Consider the following 23743-nt stretch of genomic DNA (forward strand, 5'->3'; position numbering starts at 1 on the left):
TGCGATGGTGGAGAGGTTGTTGCAGCCGTTGCTGCTGCGTGTCATCGGAGAAGAAGGTTGCTGGAGCTGCTGCCGTTGTCGTCGTTGTTGTGCCTCATCGCAGTTGTTGCTGCTCGTGGCTGCTTCTGCTGGTGGCAGTTCGCCGGTGGTTCTTAGCCAGCGAAGGGTGTGAGGGTGATGATGATACTGTGGTGGGAGAGATGGAAGAGACGAGGAAGAAAGAGGAAGATTGGAGCGGAATGAGAGAGTGTGAGGGGCGGCGGCTTCTCTTCCTTCTCCTTTGGAGAAGATGACCAAAAAAGTGGAAAAGAAAAATTAGTTTAGGGTTAGGATTTGGGTAATAATAAAACAAATAATAGAAAATGATAGAATTAATTATGGCCATTGATCAAAAATGGAATGTACGATTGAGATTAAAATGGGATATAAAAGTAGACTACATTAAATTTAATTACGATATAATTATAATTAATTGTAAAAAAATAAATGTCATCTAATTAATTACTAAATATATGTTGAATAAGTAAGATCATAAATTTATCACGTAATATATATATATATATATATATATATATATATATATATATATATAATTCCCACATGTGTATAATACATATTAAAAATAGATGTGTAATATATATATACATTAACATAAATAAGTAAAAATATATATTAAACTTAACTAATAACCCTTTTACATACATATATACATAAGACGTATTAAAATAGATATGTAATACATATATATTAATATGAATAAGTAAATTATAAAATAAATCTAGTAAGTAATATTTTATAAAAAGAAAATACACACACATGTATAATATATACTAAATAACGTGAAAAAATATTTGAACGTACAAAGCTTGCTACTTTAATTCTCTAATTAAGAATATCAATAATGAAGATAAAAGTAATAATAATGGTAGTGATAATGATAGTAATAATAATAAAAAAAATGTCGTAAAGTAAAATGTCAAAAATATAGGATTTATTGGGTAAAACTAAATATAAATTTATATATATTTTATATAAGAAAATAATAAAAAAATACCTATTTATTAAGATAGTGATTCAAAAAGTAATTATAGGTCAGTCAAAATTGGGTGTCAATAGCTTGCCCCTTCTTTGTTTGGGAATGAGGGATGAATTGACTAGCAAAGAAATTTGACGAAGTAGCCGATTTTGTCCGACCGATGGGATAACCTCGGAGGGACCTAATAAAATGAGTGGGAGTTGCAGAAATATTACGGTCGAGACTTCAGTTTCAAATTACCTACATATCTATGGTTATACGAGAATCAGGCTGTGTGTAGTTCAGGATGGTAGAATCACAATAAATTTTGATCGAATTTAAAATTTACCCCAGTGTTGGATTATGGTAGCACCGACTTTTCACGGGTGATGAAGATGCTAGCGCGAATAAAATGAATATGATCACGCTCAAACTGAGGTTATTAGCATATTCTAGGATGTGGGAAATCAGGTTGAAGGTAATTCTAAGAAACAAACTCAAAATGAGAAATGCTCCATAGTAATTTCTACTAAAGACCTATGGTAGAGAAAAGAACATGAACTTTCAAAATAAATTGCCCCAGTATCGAGTCATGGTGATGCTGAGACATGAAAGAGTCATGTATAAATTCAAATCCAAGACATGGAAAATCGAGTCTAGTTGAGTTTTGAAAGAGAATCCTTGGCGTAGCTAGGGGTGCTTGACATTTCACTAGCTTGCTCGAGTTTGTTGCTTAAAGGGAGTTCCATGTTGTAATGCGGTGTCCTGCAAAAATAGGTAAAAGGGTGAAAAGTACCTGTCACAGTTTAAAATAATAGATTAAAATACTAATGTAAAGAGTAAAGTGTAGCTGTCCAAATAATTTGTTGATGTCTATTTTGTGGGGTGAATGGGATCTAAGCAAAGCAACTGATAATGTAAAACCTCTGTCTGGCGGAGTGATTGTAATGTAACGCCTGCATCCGGCTGTCTAAAGCTTGTAATGTAATGCCTGTATCCAGCGGTGTAGAGCTTGTAAATGTAACGCCTGTATCTGGCAGTGTAAAACTTGTAATATAACGCCTGTATCCAGCGGTGTAGAGATTTTAAATGTAACGCCTGTATTCGGTGATGTAAAGACTGGTAATGTAACGCCTATATCCGGCGGTGTAAAACTTATAAATATAACGCCTGTATCCGGTGGTGTGAAACTTGTAATATAACACATGTATCCGGCAATGGAAAACTTGTAGTGTAACGCCTGTATCCGGCGATATAAAAACTTGTAGTGTAACGCCTGTATCCGGCGATGTAGAGATTTTAAATGTAACGCCTGTATCCGGCGATGTAAAAACTTATAAATGTAACGCCTGTATCCAACGGTGTAAAATTTGTAAATATAACGGCTGTATTCGACGGTGTAAAACTTGTAAATGTAATGCCTGCATCTGGCGATGTGAAACTTGTAGGGTAAAATTTAACTGTAAATGTACAACGTTGTTATATACATGCTCCTGATCAGTAGAGTTGGATGAGGTTTGCTATGTACACCTCCAGACGGCGGAGTTTGGACGACATTTGCTATATACAATCTCTGATCGCCAGAGTTTGAACGGTGTTATCTATATACATCCTCCAATCAACAGAGTTTAAACGGTATTAGATGGCATTCTTCAATCGAGGGAGCTTATCCGACGCAGTTAGACGATATTCTCCAACGGAGGCGTTGTTGATGAGGTTAGATGACAAGCTCCAATTAAGGGAGTTATATTTGACAAAAGTAAACTATCATATTCGTCCTATGGGGGGGCCCTTGTCTTCAATGTTTTGATCCAGATCTTGATCGCACCTGCAAAGAATTAAAAGAAAATCTCTTAGGCAGCAAATCCAAGTATAAAGTATTTCCGATAAATAAGGTAAGGGGAAAATATTTTGGCTTATAATTTTGAGAAGTCGAATGGCATCTTCAGTCATCCTCTAGACTTGAGGTTGTCTTCCTCGATCTTCTGTTTTCCTGCGCTCAAAGAAAATTTAAGTTTGAGAGGGGTTGTTGATTTGTATCGACTCGCTGATTCAGGCCTCATCATCGGGAAACTCCAATACTTCTATAGTCCATCCGTAGTATCTTAACCTAGAGACTTAGTAGGTGGAATAGTAAAAAGCATTTTTTAAGTAAATAAATGAATAATAAAAATAATAGTTTGTTCTTTAACGGAGGAGTATATCATGTGTATATTATGTATATATATATATATATATAGAGAGAGAGAGAGAGTAATCCTTTATCATTTAAGGTTGCGACATGCTTCGAAGTCCATAAAGCTTCTCCATATCCAAATGTAATCTTTCTTGTAGTCTTGTCTTCTGACGATGCTTCTCTTGACTCGTTTGCGAGATCCTTCATGTGCTAATGATACCTAACTAAAAAAGAGTTTTTCTAAGGTATGACCGAACCCTTAAGGTTGCCTACATATCCCCAAATGGGAATCAGGTCTGTACGTAGTTCGAATACAATAAAAAAGTGAAAATATGAAGAGACCGAATCCGACAAGGATTGCCTACATATCTCGCCGAGGGAAGTCAGGTTGAGCATAGTTCTGAATACATGGAAATGATATTTTTTTGGATTTTCTAAGAGAGAACCGAACCCGATGTGGGTTGCCTACGTACCCCACCGTGGGAATTTAGTCAAGACATAGTTCTATTTACATGGAAATGATGTTTTTGGATTTTCTAAGAAAGGACCAAACCCAATGTGGGCTGCCTACGTACCCCACCGTGGGAATTCAGGTCGAGACGTAGTTCTGTTTACATGGAAATTAAGAGTAAAAAAAAATGAAAGCCAGACTAGATGTCTTCAGATATAGTACTTCTTGATAGAGTCTGAGTTGATTGGCTTTGTGCTCACCGTGCCATCCATTTCTACCAAGATTACTGCTCCTCCAGATAATACTCTATGAACCATGTAAGGACCTTGCCAGTTTGGTGCAAATTTCCCCTTAGCTTCTCCTTGGTGAGGAAATATCTTCTTCAATATTAATTGTCCCGGTGTGAACTGTCGAGGTTTGACTTTCTTATTGAATGCTTTGGCCATTCGATTTTGATAAAGTTGACTATGACAAACTGCGTCCATTCTTTTCTCATTAATGAGCATCAACTGTTCAATCCTACTGCGAATCCATTCTGCATCATCTAAACCGACCTCTTGAATAATCCTCAAAGATGGTATTTCCACTTCAGCAGGTATTACTACTTCTGAACCATAAACCAACATATAAGGAGTTTCCCCAGTAGAGGTTCTGATTGTGGTACGATAACCGAGCAGAGCATATGGTAACTTCTCATGCCATTATCTGTGACTATCCACTATCTTCCTTAAAATCTTCTTGATATTCTTGTTTGCAGCTTCGACCGCTCTATTCATCTGTGGCCGATAAGTTGTGGAATTTCGATGAGCAATCTTAAACCGCTCACAAGTTTCCTTCATAAGATTGCTGTTAAGATTGGCTGCATTATCTGTTATAATTGATTCTGGAATCCCAAACCGATAAATGATATTGTTATGAACAAAGTCTGCCATGACTTTCTTAGTTACTGCCTATATGTCGAATCTTCGACCCATTTTGTGAAATAATCTATATCCACAAGGATGAAACAATGTCCATTTGATGCAGGAGGCTCTATGAGTCCAATCACATCTATGCCCCAATCAGCAAATGTCCATGGGGAACCCATAACATTGAGCTCATTTGGTGGAACTCGTATAAAATCTCCATGCAATTGGCATTGATGACATTTCTGCACGTATCGAATGCTATCTTTCTTCATGGTCATCCAAAAATATCCAGCTCTTAAGATCTTCTTAGCAAGTGAACCCATTCATATGAGGTCCACATGTTCCTGCATGTATTTCTTCTAAAAGCCTTGTCGCTTCCTTGGCGTCAACACATCTCAGTAATCCTAAATCTGGAGTCCTCCTGTATAGGATTTCTCCATTAAGAAAGAAATGATTGGCCATTCTTCTTAGAGTCCATTTCTGCTTACTTGTGGCATTTTCGGGGTATTTCTATGCCTTTATCAATCTCTTGATATCATAGTACCATGGTCTTCCATCCACTTCCTCAACAACATGAAAACAATAAGCATGTCTATCATGTAATTTTACTTTGATAAGGTCGATGTAATTCTTGTCCGGATGTTGAATCATAGAGGATATCATTGCCAAAGCATCAGCAAATTCATTTTGAGCTCGAGGGACATGTTTGAATTCAATCCTTCTGAGTTTCTTACTCAACTCCTTTATGTAATGCAAATAAGGAAGGATCTTCACATTCTTAGTAGCTCATTCTCCTTGCACCTGATGAATTAATAAGTCAGAATCGCCTATGACCAAAAGCTCTTTGACGTTAATGTCTATGGCCATTCTAAGTCCAAGAATACAAGCTTCATACTTTGCCATGTTATTGGTGCAATCAAACCTAATCTTGGCTGAAATTGGATAATATTGACCCTTTTTTGAAATTAAAACCTCTCCTATTCCAACTCCCTTGGAATTTGATGCTCCATCAAAAAAACATCCTCCAACCGTCGTATGGTTATGATACGTCTTCTCCTACAAACAACACTTCTTCATTAGGGAAGTAAGTTTTGAGCGGCTCATAATCTTGATCCACTGGATTTTCTGCTAGGTGGTCAGCCAAGGCTTGTCCTTTGATGGCCTTCTATGTCACGTACACAATGTCGAACTCGGTCAACAAAATTTGCCATTTTTCCAATTTACCTGTAGGCATTGGCTTCTGAAAGATGTACTTGAGTGGATCCATTATTGAGATCAAGTACGTGGTGTATGTAGACAGGTAATGCCTAAATTTCTGTGCGATCCAAGTCAAAGCACAACACGTTCATTCCAACAAGGTATATCTTGCCTCATACGGTGTGAACTTCTTGCTCAAGTAGTAAATGGCTTGCTCCCTTCTACCCGTTTGATTGTGTTGTCCCAATACGCATCCAAATGCATTATCCATGATAGATAAGTATAGTACCAATGGCCTCCTAGGCTCAGGTGGGACCAATATTCGCAGGTTGGACAAATATTCTTTGATTTTATCGAAAGCCCTTTGACATTCCTCCATCCATTTTGTGGAAGCATCCTTCTTTACTAATTTAAAAATGGGTTCACAAATTACTGTGGATTGTGCTATGAACCGACTGATATAGTTAAGCCTTCCCAAGAAACTCATCACGTCCTTCCTGGTCTTCGGGGGAGGTAATTCTTGAATTGCCTTGATCTTAGAGGAATCTAACTCTATGCCCCTCCTGCTAATAATGAATCCTAACAGTTTTCCTGCAGGTACTCCAAATGCACACTTTGCTGGATTCAATTTTAAATTATAGTTTCGCAACCTCTCAAAGAATTTATACAAATCATGTAGGTGGTCTGAACTCCTCTTGGATTTGATAATGATATCGTCCACATATACTTCAATCTCCTTGTGGATCATATCATGTAAAAGAGCGGTCATGGCCCTCATGTAGGTTGCACCAGCATTTTTTAGGCCAAATAACATTACTTTATAGCAATACACTCCCCATAGAGTGATAAATGCTGTCTTTTCTGCATCATCTCCATTTATCAGTATTAGGTGATATCCTGCAAAATAATCGACAAATGATTGCAATTCATATTTTGCACAATTGTCAATGAGTATATGGATATTTGGGAGAGGGAAATCATCCTTAGGACTAGCTCTATTGAGATCTTGATAGTCCACACATATTCTGATCTTTTCATCCATTTTTGGCACTGGTACTATATTTTCCAACCAAGTGGGGTAATTTGTGACCCTCACAATGTTTGCCTCGATCTATTTGGTTACCTCTTCTTTGATCCTTAGACTCAAGTCTGGTTTGAACTTTCTTGTCTTTTGTTTAATGGGTAGGCAGGTGGGATCAATTGGTAGTCTATGTGAGACGATATCGATGCATAACCCTCGCATATCATCATAAGACCAAGCAAATATGTCGAAATGTTGCCTAAGCAATTCTATTAACTCTTTCTTTCTTTTGGTCTCTAAATATATGTTAATTCATGTTTCCTTCACAGTTTCCTCATCTCCTAAATTAACAACCTCTGTTTCATCCATATTAGGTTTCTCCTGGTTCTCAAACTACTCAATCTCCTGTGGTAGATTTTCAGGCATCATGCTTTCATCATATTCTTCGTGGTCGTGTTCATTATTTTCACTTTGCTCGATGGATTAGTTACATGTCATAACCGTTGAACTAGGATTTTTAATATGAATGCTGAAAAGTATAAAAGGCAAGTAAAAATAAATAAGTAGGTAAAATAATGAGATAATTTTAAAGAAATTAAAGACTCTTATTTAAAAGTGTTCTAGCTTATTAGAAAAAACAAACGACAACAAGGATCAAGCATGCTACAAGACTCAACTTTGATCATTAAAATTTTAAAAAAAATACAAAACTACATTCCACACTACCAGGACTCTCATCTAAACAGGGATGGACTGATGGTCCAATTCTACAAGCTTTCTCCAGGCTTGGAATTATGGATGGTCAATTTGCGGAGTTCTATCTCTTTCTCTTCTCCAATCATGGCAATGAACAAATTTCCTATTCCTTCTACTATGTCATTGTCAGATGCGTGATCTAGGATTGGAACCTGCTCTAGTACAAACATCGTCTTGATGGATTCTGTATGGTGGACTCATCCCAATGTAGGTCCATATCCGAGTCCAGTGGTACCTTTCTGATGCTTCAGCTGGATGGGTTCAACTATGCCATTGGCCTTAGGTCCAAGCCCTGTTTTAGGCTGATACCCGTATTTCAACATCTCTGCCATGACTATCTTCGCTGCTCCTAACAATTTCACACCAACCGACTCTAATATCTCGTCAACCCTCACAGCTTGCATGATTTCTAAAGTGTGAAAAGTGGCTTCATCTAATTCCTCAGTGACTGAAATAGAATTGACAAAATAGATAGGGTGATTGAGCTCCCCATGAATGGTAACTTCTGCGTGACCCCACTCAAACTTTACACATTGATGAAGAGTTGAAGGAACATTTTTTGCCATGTGGACCCATGGTCTTCCCAGTAGTAGATTGTAGTTCGATGACACATCCATCACTTGAAATAAGATAGGGAATTCTGCTGGTACCACTTGCAATGTGAGATGGATTTCTCCAATGATGCTTCTCTGTGCTCCATCAAAAGCTCTAACCTTTACACGACTTTTCTCTATATCTCCCATGTTTAAGCCTAAAACTCTCAAAGTTGTGAAAGGGCAGATATTACATCTAAAACCTCCATCAATCAGAACTCGAGTCACAATATTTGACCACGATATAAAGTTCTTTGTTGTGTCCAGTCCCTTCCGTTGGTAGCTCATTATCATGGAAAGAGATTTTGTTAGATTACACCACTCTTCCAATTGTTGTAGCTAAGGTTTCACTTGTGGTCTCTTTCGGAATGCAAACCCCATTTAACACCTCCATCAAAGCATTCCTATGTGCCTCAGAACTCATTAGCAAAGACATTATGGATATATGAGTTGATGTCTTCTGCAGTTGCTCCTCGACTGAATAGTCTTTTGGCTGCATCTTCTTCCAAAATTCTGTGATTTCAACATCTGTAACATTCTTCTTGGGATTTGGTTCCTTCCCAAGAAATCCTTGATTCAGATTCTCTAGAGCATAGCACCTTCCCGACCTAGTCATTCCATGAGCCACAGCGGCGTCAATCATCTTGACCTTGGCTTCTGTTTTGTAATCCCATGGGACTCATTTGGTGTCAAACTCATCCTTTCTAGCAACTGTAGTAGTTACCACAACCCTCAGGATATATGTTTGGATAGTAAGAGGTTCCCTTAGTTGAACAGTGACAATAGGTCATACTAGAGATGCAGTGGCAACTTCTTCAGCGTTCCAGACAGGTGCGATGGTTTCTCCCAAGTTGTATTCTTCCTCTAGAGAAATCATGTTGACTTCTCGATTCTCATGATTTAGCAAAGGGTTGTTGTTCACATTCGTAGGTGTTGGAGTGAATTTTATTATTCCTCTTCTTATCAAAGTCTCAACTTAGTTCTTCAAGCCATAACAATCTTCTGTGTCATGCCCTTGGATTCCCGAGTGGTAAGCACATTGCTTGTTTCCATCAAAATTGTAAGGGATTAGGTCGGGAGTTTTTCCTCAACTGGTGTTAGCACTCTTGCTATCCTCAGCCTTTCAAACAATTGAGCATAAGTTTGGCAATAGGTGTATAGGTGCGAGTATTTCTGGCTTCGAGATTTGGACGTGGTCTTGGCGCATATGCTGGTCTATTTTGGTGGGTTGGTGCTTGGAGTGGGACATGTGGTCTTGTTGGAATTTAGTATATTGGTGCTCGAGGTGGATTATAGTATGGTTGGGTATTGTATACAGGGTACGAGGTGTATGAAGTATGTGCAACAATTTGGGGATTGTTGGGGTATTAGTGGGATTGTCCTCTATGTTAGTAATTGACAACTGAAACATCCTCCTTTTTGTTTTTAATGCCACTAATGGAGCCTGATTGTATGGCCTTACTTGTAGCTTGCAATGCGGCCATGGACTGAATTTTACCCGATTTGATGCCTTCCTCTATAAAATCCCCCATCTTGACCAATTCTGCAAACTTTTGGCCCATCATTGACATCATCTTGTCAAAGTAGATACCTTCTTGGGCTCGAATAAAGTATTTTAAGAGCTCACTCTCATCCAGCGGTGGTTGAACCCTTGCAGCTTCGGTTCTCCAACATCGTGCATACTTTTAGAAGTCCTCCGATGGTTTCTTCTATATATTGGCTAATGAGAACCTGTCCGCAGTGATTTCGGTATTAAATCTGAAGCGATTTATGAAATCCTCAGCCATTTCCTGCTAGTTATACCATTTGCGAGGATCCTGGCATGTATACCAAGTCAATGCTTCTCCATATAGACTTCGAATGAACAACTTCATTCTTAGCTTCTCATTTCTCCCTACACCGACTAACTTGTCACAGTATGCCCTCATATATGCGTGAGGATCGCTCTTTCCATCAAATATGTCAAACTTTGGAGGCTTGTATCCTACCGACATGTCAATGTCTGGGCGGATGCATAAGTCATCGTAATCTAGGCTCTCTGTTCCCCTAGTGACTTGTAAGTTTTTTAATGCCTTTCTTAGACCTCGAAGTTAGGCGTCTATCGACTCATCTTCTTTTAATGGGCATCCTTCTCTATCTCTGTATATTGGTCAACCTTATGCGGGACCTTGACCCTAGCCGGTCTTATGAAAGTAGGGGCCTCAACAGTATATACAAGCGGTATCTATGAATCGTAAGGAGCAGCGATGTGTGCTCCAAATATCTGTTGTGCTGCTGGGTAGGTAGGTATGGCGGGGTCTTGAGTAGAAAGGTCAGGAGCAGTCCTGATTGTAGACGGATAAGCTAATGGTGCTTGACCATGAATGGGAGCACGTTTAGGCATATTTGGAGAATCTATAGGAGGAAAGTCATCTCTAGGGAAGTAGCGGGGCATCTTGAAAGTTGGGAAGGTAGTAGCCGAAAGCTTGGCCAAGTCTCGCACTTGACATAATTCCTCTCTCAAGATCTCAAGATCTTGTGCCATATGAGCCATTTTCTCATTATTTCGAGTGTTGGCCACTTTTGAGAACCCTCGGGATTCTCTACTAGTATCATTATGTTTGCAGCAGCGTTAAATTCTTCTCCACCTATCATCTTTCCCCTTGATCTAAGGTTGTATCGTGAGTAAGCCAGTTTGCAAGTCGACACAAATCAACATTCTTTTAGGGATTAATCAAAACAAAATAAAAGAAAGAAAAAGGAAAGTATGATAATTTGGGAGAGATTTAAAAGTACAACAAGTATATAATACACATATACGACAAGTTAACGACATTCAAATGTGTCTTATACGGAGCCTCTTTTTGCTAGAGGACGGCCTACGTTGCAATTAGTTTGATGATAAATGATCCATTAAACACATTTTGGATTTGGAACAAACATAATTTCATTAATCGAATACGCCTTGGATCTTGCAATAAAGTAGACGGGCAGAAACCTAAAAATGAAAGTATATAGAGGCCATAAGGAGAACAAAGAGATGACAGGGTATAGATAAGAATGAAAATCTAAGGCCATGTTGGAGCGTCGTCATAATCATCGTAACATAATAGGGCCTTGGATAGTACTCCAAGAATTCGTCAATCTGGTTTGATCCTACCTCTTCGTCAAACCCTATCGAACTATACCCAGAGTGAGCTTCTTCCTCTGGGTCCTTTTCCGGATCTTACTCTTCCGGGTCCCCCGAATATTCACTTGTATCCTCTTCAGGGTCTTCCTCTGGATCTTCTTTGATCATTGGTATGAAATGATCTATTGATCCTGGAATTATTTGATTGTACATTGGTGTTGTGAATTCCATGTAAGGGAGTACCCCCTCCTTAACCCAATTAACCCACTGGTTGTCCGCAACACCTACAATATCCTTTGTACTTGGTCAAGCCAAATGGCTCATAGTGGCATGCCACACATAATATTCTGGTGTGCACCATTTTTCATGTCCTGCCTTCATCGTAATCATGTGATCCCATTCCAATTGCAAATATCTTATCCGCGCTGTCGGGACCGATATGAGATCATCCTCATGTAATGCCATATTTTCCCATAGTGGTATGTCTTGGACAGCCCCAAATTATCATAAAACTCGGAGAGGAGCATATGGCTGAATAACTCCTAGATCGATCAACTCAATGAAATAAAGGTATTGCGTCCTGACAAAAACCAATCCTCCCATCCAATAATACTTCTAGTGGATGGAATCTCCTTTGAGGTTGGTCAAAAACAAATGCCACTCTTCATCTCCTATAGGCGCATCCCAATACCTGAGATGATCATTGTGGCTTTGGATCATATTATGGGTGTCTATAGTATAGTCCCTTTCTGATTCTCGGCAATAGAAGTGCTTTATTGCCCAGATCTGTAATAACAAATTGCAGCCCCCAAAGAAGTTATGTCCCCTCGTGTATGCTGACAATGATCGAAATACTTCGATGAGAATCATATGCACCAAGGAATAGTTATGCGGCACCGCAAATAGATCCATTACTAGCGGTAAAATATTGATATTTATTGAATGGAACCTCATTGGGAAGACCATAGCCCCCAAAAAGGCCATCACAAATATCCTTGGCCGCATATGTATCCATTGGTTACGAGTGCAGGTGAATTCATCTCGGTGTTTATCGAAGCTCTCTAGACGACCAAATCTTTGGAAAAGATAATCCAACTTTACCTTTCCATTTTCTGCACTCCTTAGTGATGGCAAGATATGCAGCCCTAATAGCCTAAGGAAATCTTCTGTACTTATGGTTGATGGACATATCGGTGTTTTTCCTCTTATCGGTAATTCTAGAAAATCACTAAACGCTTCTAGTGTTGGAGTGATTTCAAAATCCAAAAACTTAAAGGTCACTGTGCTTGGGTCCCCAAACTCCATCAGCAATATAATGAGGATCTTGTTGGCTCGAATTCCCATGAGCGACAACAAAGCACCTAAATGCCTTCTAATCTCAACTCTGTGTTCCCTACGAATGTTTTGCCACCAATTTTGTATCGTGTGGGGGGACGAAACAACCATCTGAATGTTTGGGAAATTTTGGTTGATATTCATCTAAAAGAAAGGTAAGGGTATGATAAGTATATTTATTCCAAATCCGTCATGTGTTTTTGTTTGGATCATTCATAAAAACTTTCACATAAAATATGTCGTTAGGTGTATAACCTTTAACAAAGGGTGGATTTCCTAATTGCAAAGACGATGCCTTGGATCGCCTCGTCTAAGGTGTATGCATCATGACCAACTTTCTAGAGTAAGATATTTCCTAGATGTTCAAGAGTGGGACTGAATGTTTGCGAGAGGGCACACTAATCTTATTGCGCCAACTCTGAAACTAAGGAATCCAAAAGAAGGTTTGGGGGAGTGTGAGACACTCCCCGCATGAACCAGTGTGTGTATTGTGTACGGCCAAGGACTCGATAGAAATGGCAACGGACAGTGTAAGAAAAGCAGTAGCATGTAGTGTTTTCAAACAAACAAGGAGCACAAGTTTGGATTTTAGCTTGCGTCCTTTCAAATAAAGAGTAATATAACAAATTACGATAAATAATTAAAATAAATAAAAGGCAAGTAATAAATAAATACCCCCTAATTCTAAAACTAAATTTTACCAAGGTTAAAACCTAAAATGCTAAGTACATGACGTCCCCAGCAGAGTCGCCAAGCTATCGCACCCTATTTTCAAATGGGTCGAAATAGTTCGCAACATAAAAGTGGCTATGCCTTTGATTTTGAAAATGTTTAGAGTTGCCACCTAATTTTAAGGAAAAAATTAGGAAAACCATTGTAAATGTAAACTCTATTTTGATATGCGAAATCAGTGAGATTTTAAGTAAGGGTTTTAGTTACTCGAGGAGAAGGTATTAGGCATCCCTCAGAGCCTATCCGAAGATAGTCCTTAAACTTAGTTATAGAAAATTGATTAGGGATATTTATTCATTTGTTCGTTTTAGAAATGTTAAGAAGAAGGGTTTTTATTAATTTTGAGAAAATGGTGAAAATATAAGGTATATAATATATATACGTCTTATATATGAATGGAGCAAATTTAATAATAATATATTTATTATATAGTAAAAATAAATAATAAATAATATACTTGAAATATATGAAAATTTTATGTATGGAAATACAAATGTATATTTTAAAATCATTTGAATAAATAGCTTACCTAATTTATGGTAACTAAAATGAATGTCTAGTATTAGCAATGGTTACTTTATTTGTAGCCACGATAAAAAGAAAATAAATAAAAAGTGAATAAGATAATAGACAAGTGTAGATATATGGGTGTATAATATATCGTAAAATGTAATTTGTGTGAAATTTTTAATAAGATTAATAATGCCTAAAAAATTATTAAGTTATAAAATATTAAAATACCCCAAATATATACAAAAAAAATACTTAAAATTCGATAGGAAATAAAAACATCTACATTCTTATCTTCTTCGGATCAGCGCCGGCTCATTAATCGAAAGACAAAAATATAAAGATTTTGTCATTTTTCTGCTCGGGTCGACTTCCATCATTTTTGAAGGGCCTAATTACCCCTACCCCTCCTATGTTCATTTGTTATTGTAATCCTAGAGCGATCTAAAAGAAATAAGAACTAACGTCCTAGAGCGTGTCTATCGACCCAACTTAATATCCAAGAGGCATTAGATATACTAATAGGGTAGGTTTTAGACCAAAGGAAATATAGGCATTCTAATTAGACACATCGTCAAACAAAACAAATAAGACGACATTTAGCACATAAATCTCAAATAAGCCTCTACATTAATTAATTGACATATTTGAAAACATAAATAAGTTGTGAAGGTCATCATGATCATGTGTGTGTGCGTACAAACTTGAATAATATGACGGGCAAACTTAATTACTAAGATCATTATGATAAAAGAAGCATGCTTGATAATTTTAATTATTAACTAATAATATTTCATAAAATCCTATTAACATGACTTTAGTTAAGAGCATGGTGAAAATTTATTGAACACTGCAGATTTGATTTTCTAAATGTTGATATGCTAAAGATTTATTAAAACATAGACATGATTTCAAAAATAGAATAACATGATAAATATTTATTAGAACCCTATGGGCATGACTTCTACACATAATGTTACGACAAAATATTTATGAAGGCCTAATATCTATTTAATTGGCATGTTAGAATTATAATACCTATAAACATGATTTGTTATATGATAAAATATGTTAGAAATATTGTTAGAACCCATGGACCCCATAGGCTCAAAATATTCTTACCGACATGATTTCTATATGCTTGAAATAATATTAAACCCTATAAACGATACCTAGGTGATTAGCATGTTGAAATTTATTTTTTAATGCTATTTATAGACATGGTGTCTAAATAAAATGATATGTTGAAAATTATTAAAGAATATTACATCTTATCATAATTAGACTTCAAAATTACATAATCAATTGACAAATTGAATTTCCAACAATTACACTAACACCAAGATCTGTAAAACACATATCCAAATTAACAAGACTAATCAGACAGAGACGAAGGTTTCACCTATTTTCATAGGAATAAACATAGCATGGAACACTAACTAGAAGTTAATAAAACTTGACATCAAACAAAACTCATTTCATATTTTAGAATCACTCGAGGACGAAACTTTGAAACAGATCCAACAGCCCACACACATAATCTAAATTTTAAGTAAGCGGACCAATTTTGTGTGTCAAAATCATAGACCTGAACATGTGTGTGCAACAATAAAAATTTTGAAGAACATGTATGGACAAACATCAACCAAAACTTCAGTTAAATCAAACTAAACATCAAAATCTAATAATCAACTAACAGAAAACCAAAATTTTAAGTGATAGATTTTGAGATCCAAATGAACATACCTTGACGAATCTTAAGATCCGTCTTTGATAAATAATCTCCGATCGATTTGGACTTGAACCATGGCGGCTTCACTGGCCGGAGTTGTCGTTGCTGCTGTATCTGTTCACCGGTGGAGCTCGCTATTGCAGCTATTGCTGCTGGCGGCGCTGAAGGTGAGGCGCGACGGTGGAGAGGTTGTTGCAGTCGTTGTTGCTGCGCATCATCGGAGAAGGAGGTTGCTGGAGCTACTGCCGTTGTCGTCATTGTTGTGCGTCGTCGCAGCTGTTGCTGCTCGTGGCTGCTTCTGCTGGTGGCAGTTCGCGCGGTGGTTCTTAGCCAGCGAGGGGTGTGAGGGTGATGATGATATTGTGGTGGGAGAGATGGAAGAGACGAGGAAGAAAGAGGAAGATTGGAGCGGAATGAGAGAGTGTGAGGGGCGGCGGCTTCTCTTCCTTCTCCTTTGGAGAAGATGACCACAAAAGTGGAAAAGAAAAATTAGTTTAGGGTTAGGATTTGGGTAATAATAAAAAAAATAGAAAATGATAGAATTAATTATGGCCATTGATCAAAAATGGAATGTACGGTTGAGATTAAAATGGGATATAAAAGTAGACTACATTAAATTTAATTAGGATATAATTATAATTAATTATAAAAAAATAAATGTCATCTAATTAATTACTAAATATATGTTGAATAAGATCATAAATTTATCACGTAATAATATTATATATATAAAGTAAATATGCATGTACATATAATATAAATATATGCGTGTATATATATAATGCCCACATGTGTATAATACGTATTAAAAATAGATGTGTAATATATATATACATTAACATAAACAAGTAAAAAAATATATTAAACTTAAGTAATAACCCTTTTACATACATATGTACATAAGACATATTAAAATAGATATGTAATACATATATATTAATATGAATAAGTAAATTACAAAATAAACCTAGTAAGTAATATTTTATATAAAGAAAATACACACACATGTATAATATATACTAAATAACGTGAAAAAATATTTGAACGTACAAAACTTGCTACTTTAATTCTCTAATTAAGAATATCAATAATGAAGATAAAAGTAATAATAATGGTAATGATAATGATAGTAATAATAATAATAACAAAAAAATGTCGTAGAAATAAAATGTCAAAAATATACGGTTTATTGGGTAAAACTAAATATAAATTTATATATTTTTTATATAAGGAAATAATAAAAAAATGTCTATCTATTAAGATAGTGATTCGAAAAGTAATTATAGGTCGGTCAAAATTGGGAGTCAACAGTCTCCATTGTAAATGAGTTTTTGGATGTGTTTCCCGATGATTTACCCGGTATTCCTCCCAAAAGGGAAATTGACTTTGGCATAGACCTTCTTCCTAATACTCAACCTATTTTTATTCCTCTTTACTGAATGGCTCTGATGGAATTAAAGGAGTTAAAGGATCAATTGAAAGACTTGTTAGACAAAGGTTTCATTAGACCAAGTATATCCCTTGGGATGCTCCTGTGTTGTTTGTTAGAAAGAAGGATGGTTTGCTACATATGTGCATTGACTATCGACAATTGAAAAAAGTAACAATCAAGAAAAAATACTTGATTCTGAGGATAGATAATTTGTTTGACCAATTGCTAGGGGAAAGGTATTTCTCTAAGATTGATCTCCATTTCGGTTAACACCAAATAAGGGTGAAGGAGTGTGATATTCTCAAGATGGCATTTCGAACAAGGTATGGCCATTATGAGCTCTTAGTTATGTCATTTGGTTTGACCAATGCCCTCGCAGCATTCACAAATTTGATTAATAGGGTGTTCAAATAATATTTGGACATGCTTGTGATTGTGTTTATTGATGACATATTGGTTTACTCTCGGAATGAAGAAGAGCATGCTTATCACTTGATTATGTTAGTTGAGTTAAAGAAGTAGGTTACCGACAAAGCCAATGAGGCTTTCTCCCAAGGGGTGGATGGTGTACTTCGGTATCAAGGTCGGTTGTGTGTGCCTAATGTTGATGGTTTAAGGGAGTTAATATTCAATGAGGATCATATTTCCCAATATTTGATTCATCTGGGTTCCACTAAGATATGTCATGACTTGAGAGAAGTGTATTGGTGGAATGGTATGAAGAAGGACATAGCAGAGTTTGTAGCTAAGTGTCCAAATTGCCAACAGGTTAAAGTTGAGCATCAAAGACTGGGAGGTATACCCCAAGACATTGAAATTCCTATTTGGAAGTGGGAAGATGTGAATATGGACTTTGTAACGGGTTTTCCTTATACTCAGAAACAATAAGATTCCATTTGGGTTATTGTGGATCAAATGACTAAGTTGGCTCATTTTCTACCGATTAAGACTTCTTATGGTGCTGAATATTATGCTAAGTTATATGTTTGTGAGTTGGTAAGACTTCATGGTCTTCCCTTGTCCATCATATCGGATTGGGGTACTCAATTCACTTTATATTTTTGGAAGTCATTTCAAAAAGGTCTTGGTACAAAGGTTAAGCTAAGTATTATTTTCCATCCTCAAATCAATGGTCAATTTGAAAGAATGATTCAAACATTAGAGGATATGTTGAGGGCATGTGTCATTGATTTTAAAGGGAGTTGGGATGATCATTTTTCATTGATTGAATTTTCCTACAATAATAGTTATCACTCTAGCACCCAAATGGCTCCTTTTGAAGCATTGTATGGGAGAAGATATAGGTCCCCGATGGGACGGTTTGAAGTAAGTGAGATGGCCTTGATTGGTCTAGATTTGGTAATAGTTGTGATGGAAAAGGTGAGACTCAGAAGGGAGGGATTGAAGACGGATCAAAGTCATCAAAAGTCCTATTTCGATGTTAGGAAGAGAGAACTTGAATTTTAGGTGGATGATAGGGTCTATTTGAAGGTTTCACCCATGAAGGGTTTAATATGATTTGGCAAGAAAGGAAAGCTAAGTCCTAGATACGTTGGACCTTAAAATATATTGAGATGTGTCGGCAAAGTGGCTTATGAGTTAGATTTACCATTTGAATTAGCTATAGTTCACCCGCTGTTTCATGTATCTATATTGAGAAAGTTCGTGGGTGATATGAATTCCATTATATCATTGGGAGATGTAAGGGTTGAAGAGAATTTGACTTATGATGAGGTTCTAATGGAAATATTAGACTGACAAATTAAGAGGCTAAGAAACAAAGAAGTTGTGTCCGTCAAGGTATTATGGAGGAATCAACAAGTAGAAAGCGCTACTTGGGAAGTAGAGGCGGATATGATAAAATAATACCCGTACATATTTTCCTCTACTCAAGGCTAAAGTTGTAAGTTGTTCTTATTCAAGTTAATTAAAATCTTACATATTCAGTTCCTCCTATGTCATATATATGCCTGCATATTCATGAAAGTTGATTTTAAAGTCATGTTTTATGTTAAGTTGAAATTTTCATGTTCTATGCATTTTAAGGTGTCATCATGTTCATGTTGGGTTGCTAGTCCTATTTCTGTGTCTGTCCTATGATAGGTTAATCTCATTCGAGGACGAATGTTCCCAATAGAGAGATATTATAAGACCCCAGAAGTAGAAAAAGTTGGAACCAAAGAGAAATCTTCAAAAAATCGACTAGAATTAGTATTACGACTCACCCTACGACTCATAAAAGTTTCTACGACTCGTACAGATGAGTCGTAGAGGAAGTCTTTGGTGTTGATCAAGACCAAAGCTCATAAGAGGTCCTACGAGTCAGCTTTACGACATGTAGTTCATTCAACGAGTCATAATATTGACCCATAACCCAACTTCAGAGACCCATATTTCAGAGTTCTTAGGATCGAGTCCATGACTTGACAGGTCGATTCATAGGAATTATTACGATTTGTAGACACGACTTATAATTAAAGTTTAGAGACCTTCAAGTTTGCAAGTTTTGAGACCTGTAGGATGATTCCAAATGACAACTCGTAGTTATGAAGACGAGTCGTAGAAACGGTTTGTAGGCAAACTTCAGAGACCTGATTTTCAGGTCTTTTCCAAAGCCTGCAGGATGAGTCATCTTCACGAATCATCATCCAACCTACGATTCATAGGAACCAACCCGTAAGAACAAATTTTGAATTTAATAAGGGGTAGTTATGTCATTTCTCAAGTTCGGTTCAATGAACCTAGACACTATTATGCTAAGTTCAAGCTTATATCTACCCTATTCTTTGAAATTTCCATCATTCTAAATCATTCTTCTAAAATTCTCTAAGGTAAGAACTCAATTCTCTCAAGGTTTCTCTCTAATCTCAAGGATAGGGTTACAGATTTCACCGATGTTTCTTCTCAATTCTTAGTGATTTCAATCAAGGTATGTGGGGATTGATCCATGGGTTCCTTTCACACATGGAGTCCCAACGTTTTCTCAAAATATCATTCAATTTTCAATAGTTATGAACCCTAGTTTTGATGAATTGCATTGAGCTACTTTAAATTCGTTTTGAGTTGTTATCAATGGTTGTTCTAAGCATCTTTCTACATGAATTTCATGATTTTGAGTTGAATTATGTACGCCCATACATAAAGCTATTTCCAAGTTATGATTATGAAGTAAAAGATGATTTTCATGAGTAGATTATGAGTTTAATGATTTTCAAGAAAATTTCTATGATTTAAAGTTGAGATTTATGAATTTTTATGATGAAGTTATGATGAGGATCAAGTTATGATCTAAAAAAGTTATTATGGTGTGATAAGTACAATTCTCATACAATCATTTAAAGAGGGTGATAAGGGCAATTGTCACCGAAGTTATGGATTCCTATGAATCACTAAAGTTAATGAGCTATTCCTAATATGTTTTAAAGATGGATTGATAGGTAGTTACTATCTTTCCCTACAATGTTTATGATCATGTTTTAATAAATTCCGTTGGGATACTGACTAAGCACAAAGAGGACTTCTACGCAGGGTTTGGTCCAGTAACACATTAGTTACCCAAAAAACTCTTAGTAGCAACTTAAAGTCCCAAACTACGTTACCTGCATAAGATTGCCTTCATGGCCTAGCTAGTGGATCCACATATAGCACAGTTGAGTTGAGTTAAGTACCATGATTGATTCTACCCTGGCAAGGTAGCCTCCCCTTTCTCGCTGTGGGTTACATTGGATTCCATCTTATAGTTTGCATGGTCTTATATGTCAATTAAATGTCTTATCCCACACAAGTTGAAAGTTAAACTACGAGCTTTATGATTAAGTTTTATGATATGCATTGACCATGAGTTTTCATATGTTTTCAAATAATTTTAAGCCTTACTCATGTTTATTATGATTGTTTATGCATCTTATGGCATATTGTTCACGTTCCTTTACTTGTTCATGCATATCTCACATACTTAGTACCTTCTATGTACTAACGTATATTTTCCCTCCATTTTCTCATAATGTAGGGGTGGACGTCGATCATCCGATTTATGGCTAAAGTTGCTTTAGATATCATGGAGTTGGTGAATCCTCATTCTACCGAGGATATGACTTTCATTATCGTTGTTTTCTTGACTTTCTTCTAATGTTTTGAGTGAGCTAGAAGCTTGTCCTAAGCCCCCATCAAAGACTACACTAGAGGCATGTTTAGACGATGTTTTGATGTAGTCCATTTAGACGTCGATTTGAGTATTTCCATCCCTTAGTCCCATTCCCTTGAGCTTCTACTTCCGCTTATATTACTATGTTTCTTTACCTTATATATGTGATGTATGAAAAGATGGCTTGGTTGGTTCCCTTCTCATCCCGATCATCGTGTCATGGCTCATCCCTAGTTTGGGTCGTGACACTACAGATCCCTTCTACAAATCGTAGACCCTCCTAAGGGTCATGGACGTCTAAGTCTCACCCAAATACTTAAGGGATCTGAGTTCGAGACTTGGTCCTATAAATCAAGTCTACGATCCGTAGGAGCTCCTACTATCTGTAGACTTGGTCCGTAGATTGGACCCTTTGGAACAGTGGCCTAGGTTGGATTCCACGAGACCTATTACAGTCTGTGAAAGCTTCTACGGGCCATAGGTAGATTCCATAGAGAGACACTTAGTGCCAAGTCAGAACCTTTATTCTAGGCTTTAGAACACATCTAAGCTAGATTATTTTCGTTATGTTGCAATATCTCCCCCTTGTGATCATTCATCCTCGAATGTTGGCCAAGCTATGAATTTACACAAGACGTGAATGCAAATCAAAAATTGAAATACTCAAACACTAAAGAAGACACTAAATATGAAATAAGAAAAGGATTGTTACCTTCAACAGCAATATTAGGAGGAACGACTAGATGCAGGCATCTAGATTTCATATCTTCTTCGGTTTCCCATGTCTTCTCTTAAATAAATTGATTCCTCCATAAAATATTTACAGAAGTGACCTCTTTGGTCCTCAACTTGTGAACTTAGCGATTAAGAATCTAAACCAAAATATCCTCATAAGACAAGCTATCCTTCACGCCAATGCTTTCTGTAGGAACAATGAGCAAAGGGATTCCTAAACATTTCTTAAGCATAGAATTATGAAACACTGGGAGAACAACTGCTAATTCTGATCATAGCTCTAACTCATAAGCTATATTTCCAACTCTCTTAGTAATCTGATAGGGACCAATGTAACGGGTACTGAGCTTTCCTTTCTTCCCAAATCTCGTAACATCCTTCATGGGTTAAACTTTCAAATACACCCAATTATTCACCTCAAACTCCACGTGTCTTCGTCTAACATTAGTGTAGGACTTTCGATGAATTTGGGTGGTTTTTAACTTCTCTTTGGTGATCTTCACCTTTTTCATAGCCTGATGAACCAAGTTTGACCAAATCGACTCAATTTCACAAACTTCAAACCAACCAATTGGCGATCTACATCTTCGCCCATAAAGAGCCTTATAAAGGGCCATCTCAGTACTTGAGTGATAACTATTGTTTATGCAAACTCTATAAGAGGCAAGTGTTCATCCTAACTGCCTTTAAAATCAGTGACACAAGCTCTCAACATGTCCTCTAGACTCTAAATAGTATGCTTTGCCTAACCATTTGTATGTCTAAGGATAGAATGCAGTACTAAGATGTCATGCCCTGAGTCTACCCCTGGGCGTGGCCAGCACTTAGAAACAATTGCTTGTCCCAAGTGAACCCTTGGCATGTCTAACTACGCAATGGAAGACTCAACTCAACTCAACAACAAAATCTAACTCATATGGGTAATTTAAAGTATAGACATAGCTTTAAAATAATAAACTTAAAGTACTCTAAATATAATATAAAAAACATTTAAAATGTAATCTCTAAAAATTGAATTAACTCTATATTCTATCTATGAAGCCTCTTACTAATAAAAAATAGGCACTGGTATAGGCCCACAGCTACCTCAAAAGGACTAATAAATGGTCATACCCCTAGTCTACATCTAGGTGTGGCCCGCACAGAAAAATATTGTTGATTCCTAAGTGAACCCTTGGCCTGGCTAACTACTCACCGAAAGACTCAACTCAATAAGAATAGAATCATAAGGGTGAGCATTTAAAATACTTTAAAAGTAAACTCATGCATCCATAAAATAAGTCTCTTAATATATAATGAAATACTATTTTAAAAGCGGACTATGAAATGATAGACTGACTCAACTCAATCTCTATCTATGAAGCCTTTAAAACTCATAAGATAGGTGTTGGGACATGTCAACGGCTACCTCAAGAGAGCTAATGGATAAAGACTGACTGAAATAAGGAAACTAAAGGAGCTCCTCCAAAAGTAAGGAGGTCTCATCAACAAGCTGGATGGATATGATCTTCAACGATGTGCGTGTTGAGGATCTCTAACACCTATATTTGCATTATAAAACCAATCAGCGTCAAAAGACATCTGTAGGTGGAATTACGGTATATAAAATGGTTGAAAGTATACATACACGGTATGTAAAATGGCTAAAAGAAAACATACTCATTGAAAAGAATACTAGAATGAATACTGAAGTAACTCAACCCAATAAAGCAAGCAATTATGAAAATAAATCAATGCTTCATAAAATATAAATACAACAACAACCCAGTGAAATTCTACAATGTAGGTCTGGGGTGGGTAAAGTGTACGAAGACCTTACTCCTACCAAGATAGGATGGCTATTTCCGAGAGACCCTCAGCTCAATAGAAGCATAAAAAGAGGTCAGATAAGGCTAAG

General features: G+C 36.7%; 1 protein-coding gene across 1 annotated transcript; it reads right to left on the minus strand.

Annotated features, from left to right (window-relative positions):
- Positions 1-1726: 1726 nt before the first annotated feature.
- On the minus strand, positions 1727-4268 carry LOC129872431 (uncharacterized). Its single transcript, XM_055947422.1, has 3 exons — positions 3903-4268; positions 1940-2077; positions 1727-1780 (listed from the first exon to the last, which is right to left on the minus strand). The coding sequence occupies exons 1-3, from the start codon at positions 4266-4268 to the stop codon at positions 1727-1729; spliced, it is 558 nt and encodes a 185-aa protein (XP_055803397.1).
- Positions 4269-23743: the final 19475 nt, after the last annotated feature.

This window comes from Solanum dulcamara, chromosome 11 (assembly GCF_947179165.1).
Source record: "Solanum dulcamara chromosome 11, daSolDulc1.2, whole genome shotgun sequence".
In the NCBI taxonomy this organism is placed as follows: Eukaryota; Viridiplantae; Streptophyta; class Magnoliopsida; order Solanales; family Solanaceae; genus Solanum; species Solanum dulcamara.

Coding starts and splice junctions, on each gene's coding strand:
- LOC129872431 (XM_055947422.1), bottom strand. CDS start 4,268: ATGTTGGTTTATGGTTCAGAAGTAGTAATACCTGCTGAAGTGGAAATA. Junction 2,078..3,902: donor TGGTAGAAATGGATGGCACG/GTGAGCACAAAG, acceptor CGCTGGATACAG/GCGTTATATTACAAGTTTTA. Junction 1,781..1,939: donor AATCACTCCGCCAGACAGAG/GTTTTACATTAT, acceptor CTATTTTTGCAG/GACACCGCATTACAACATGG.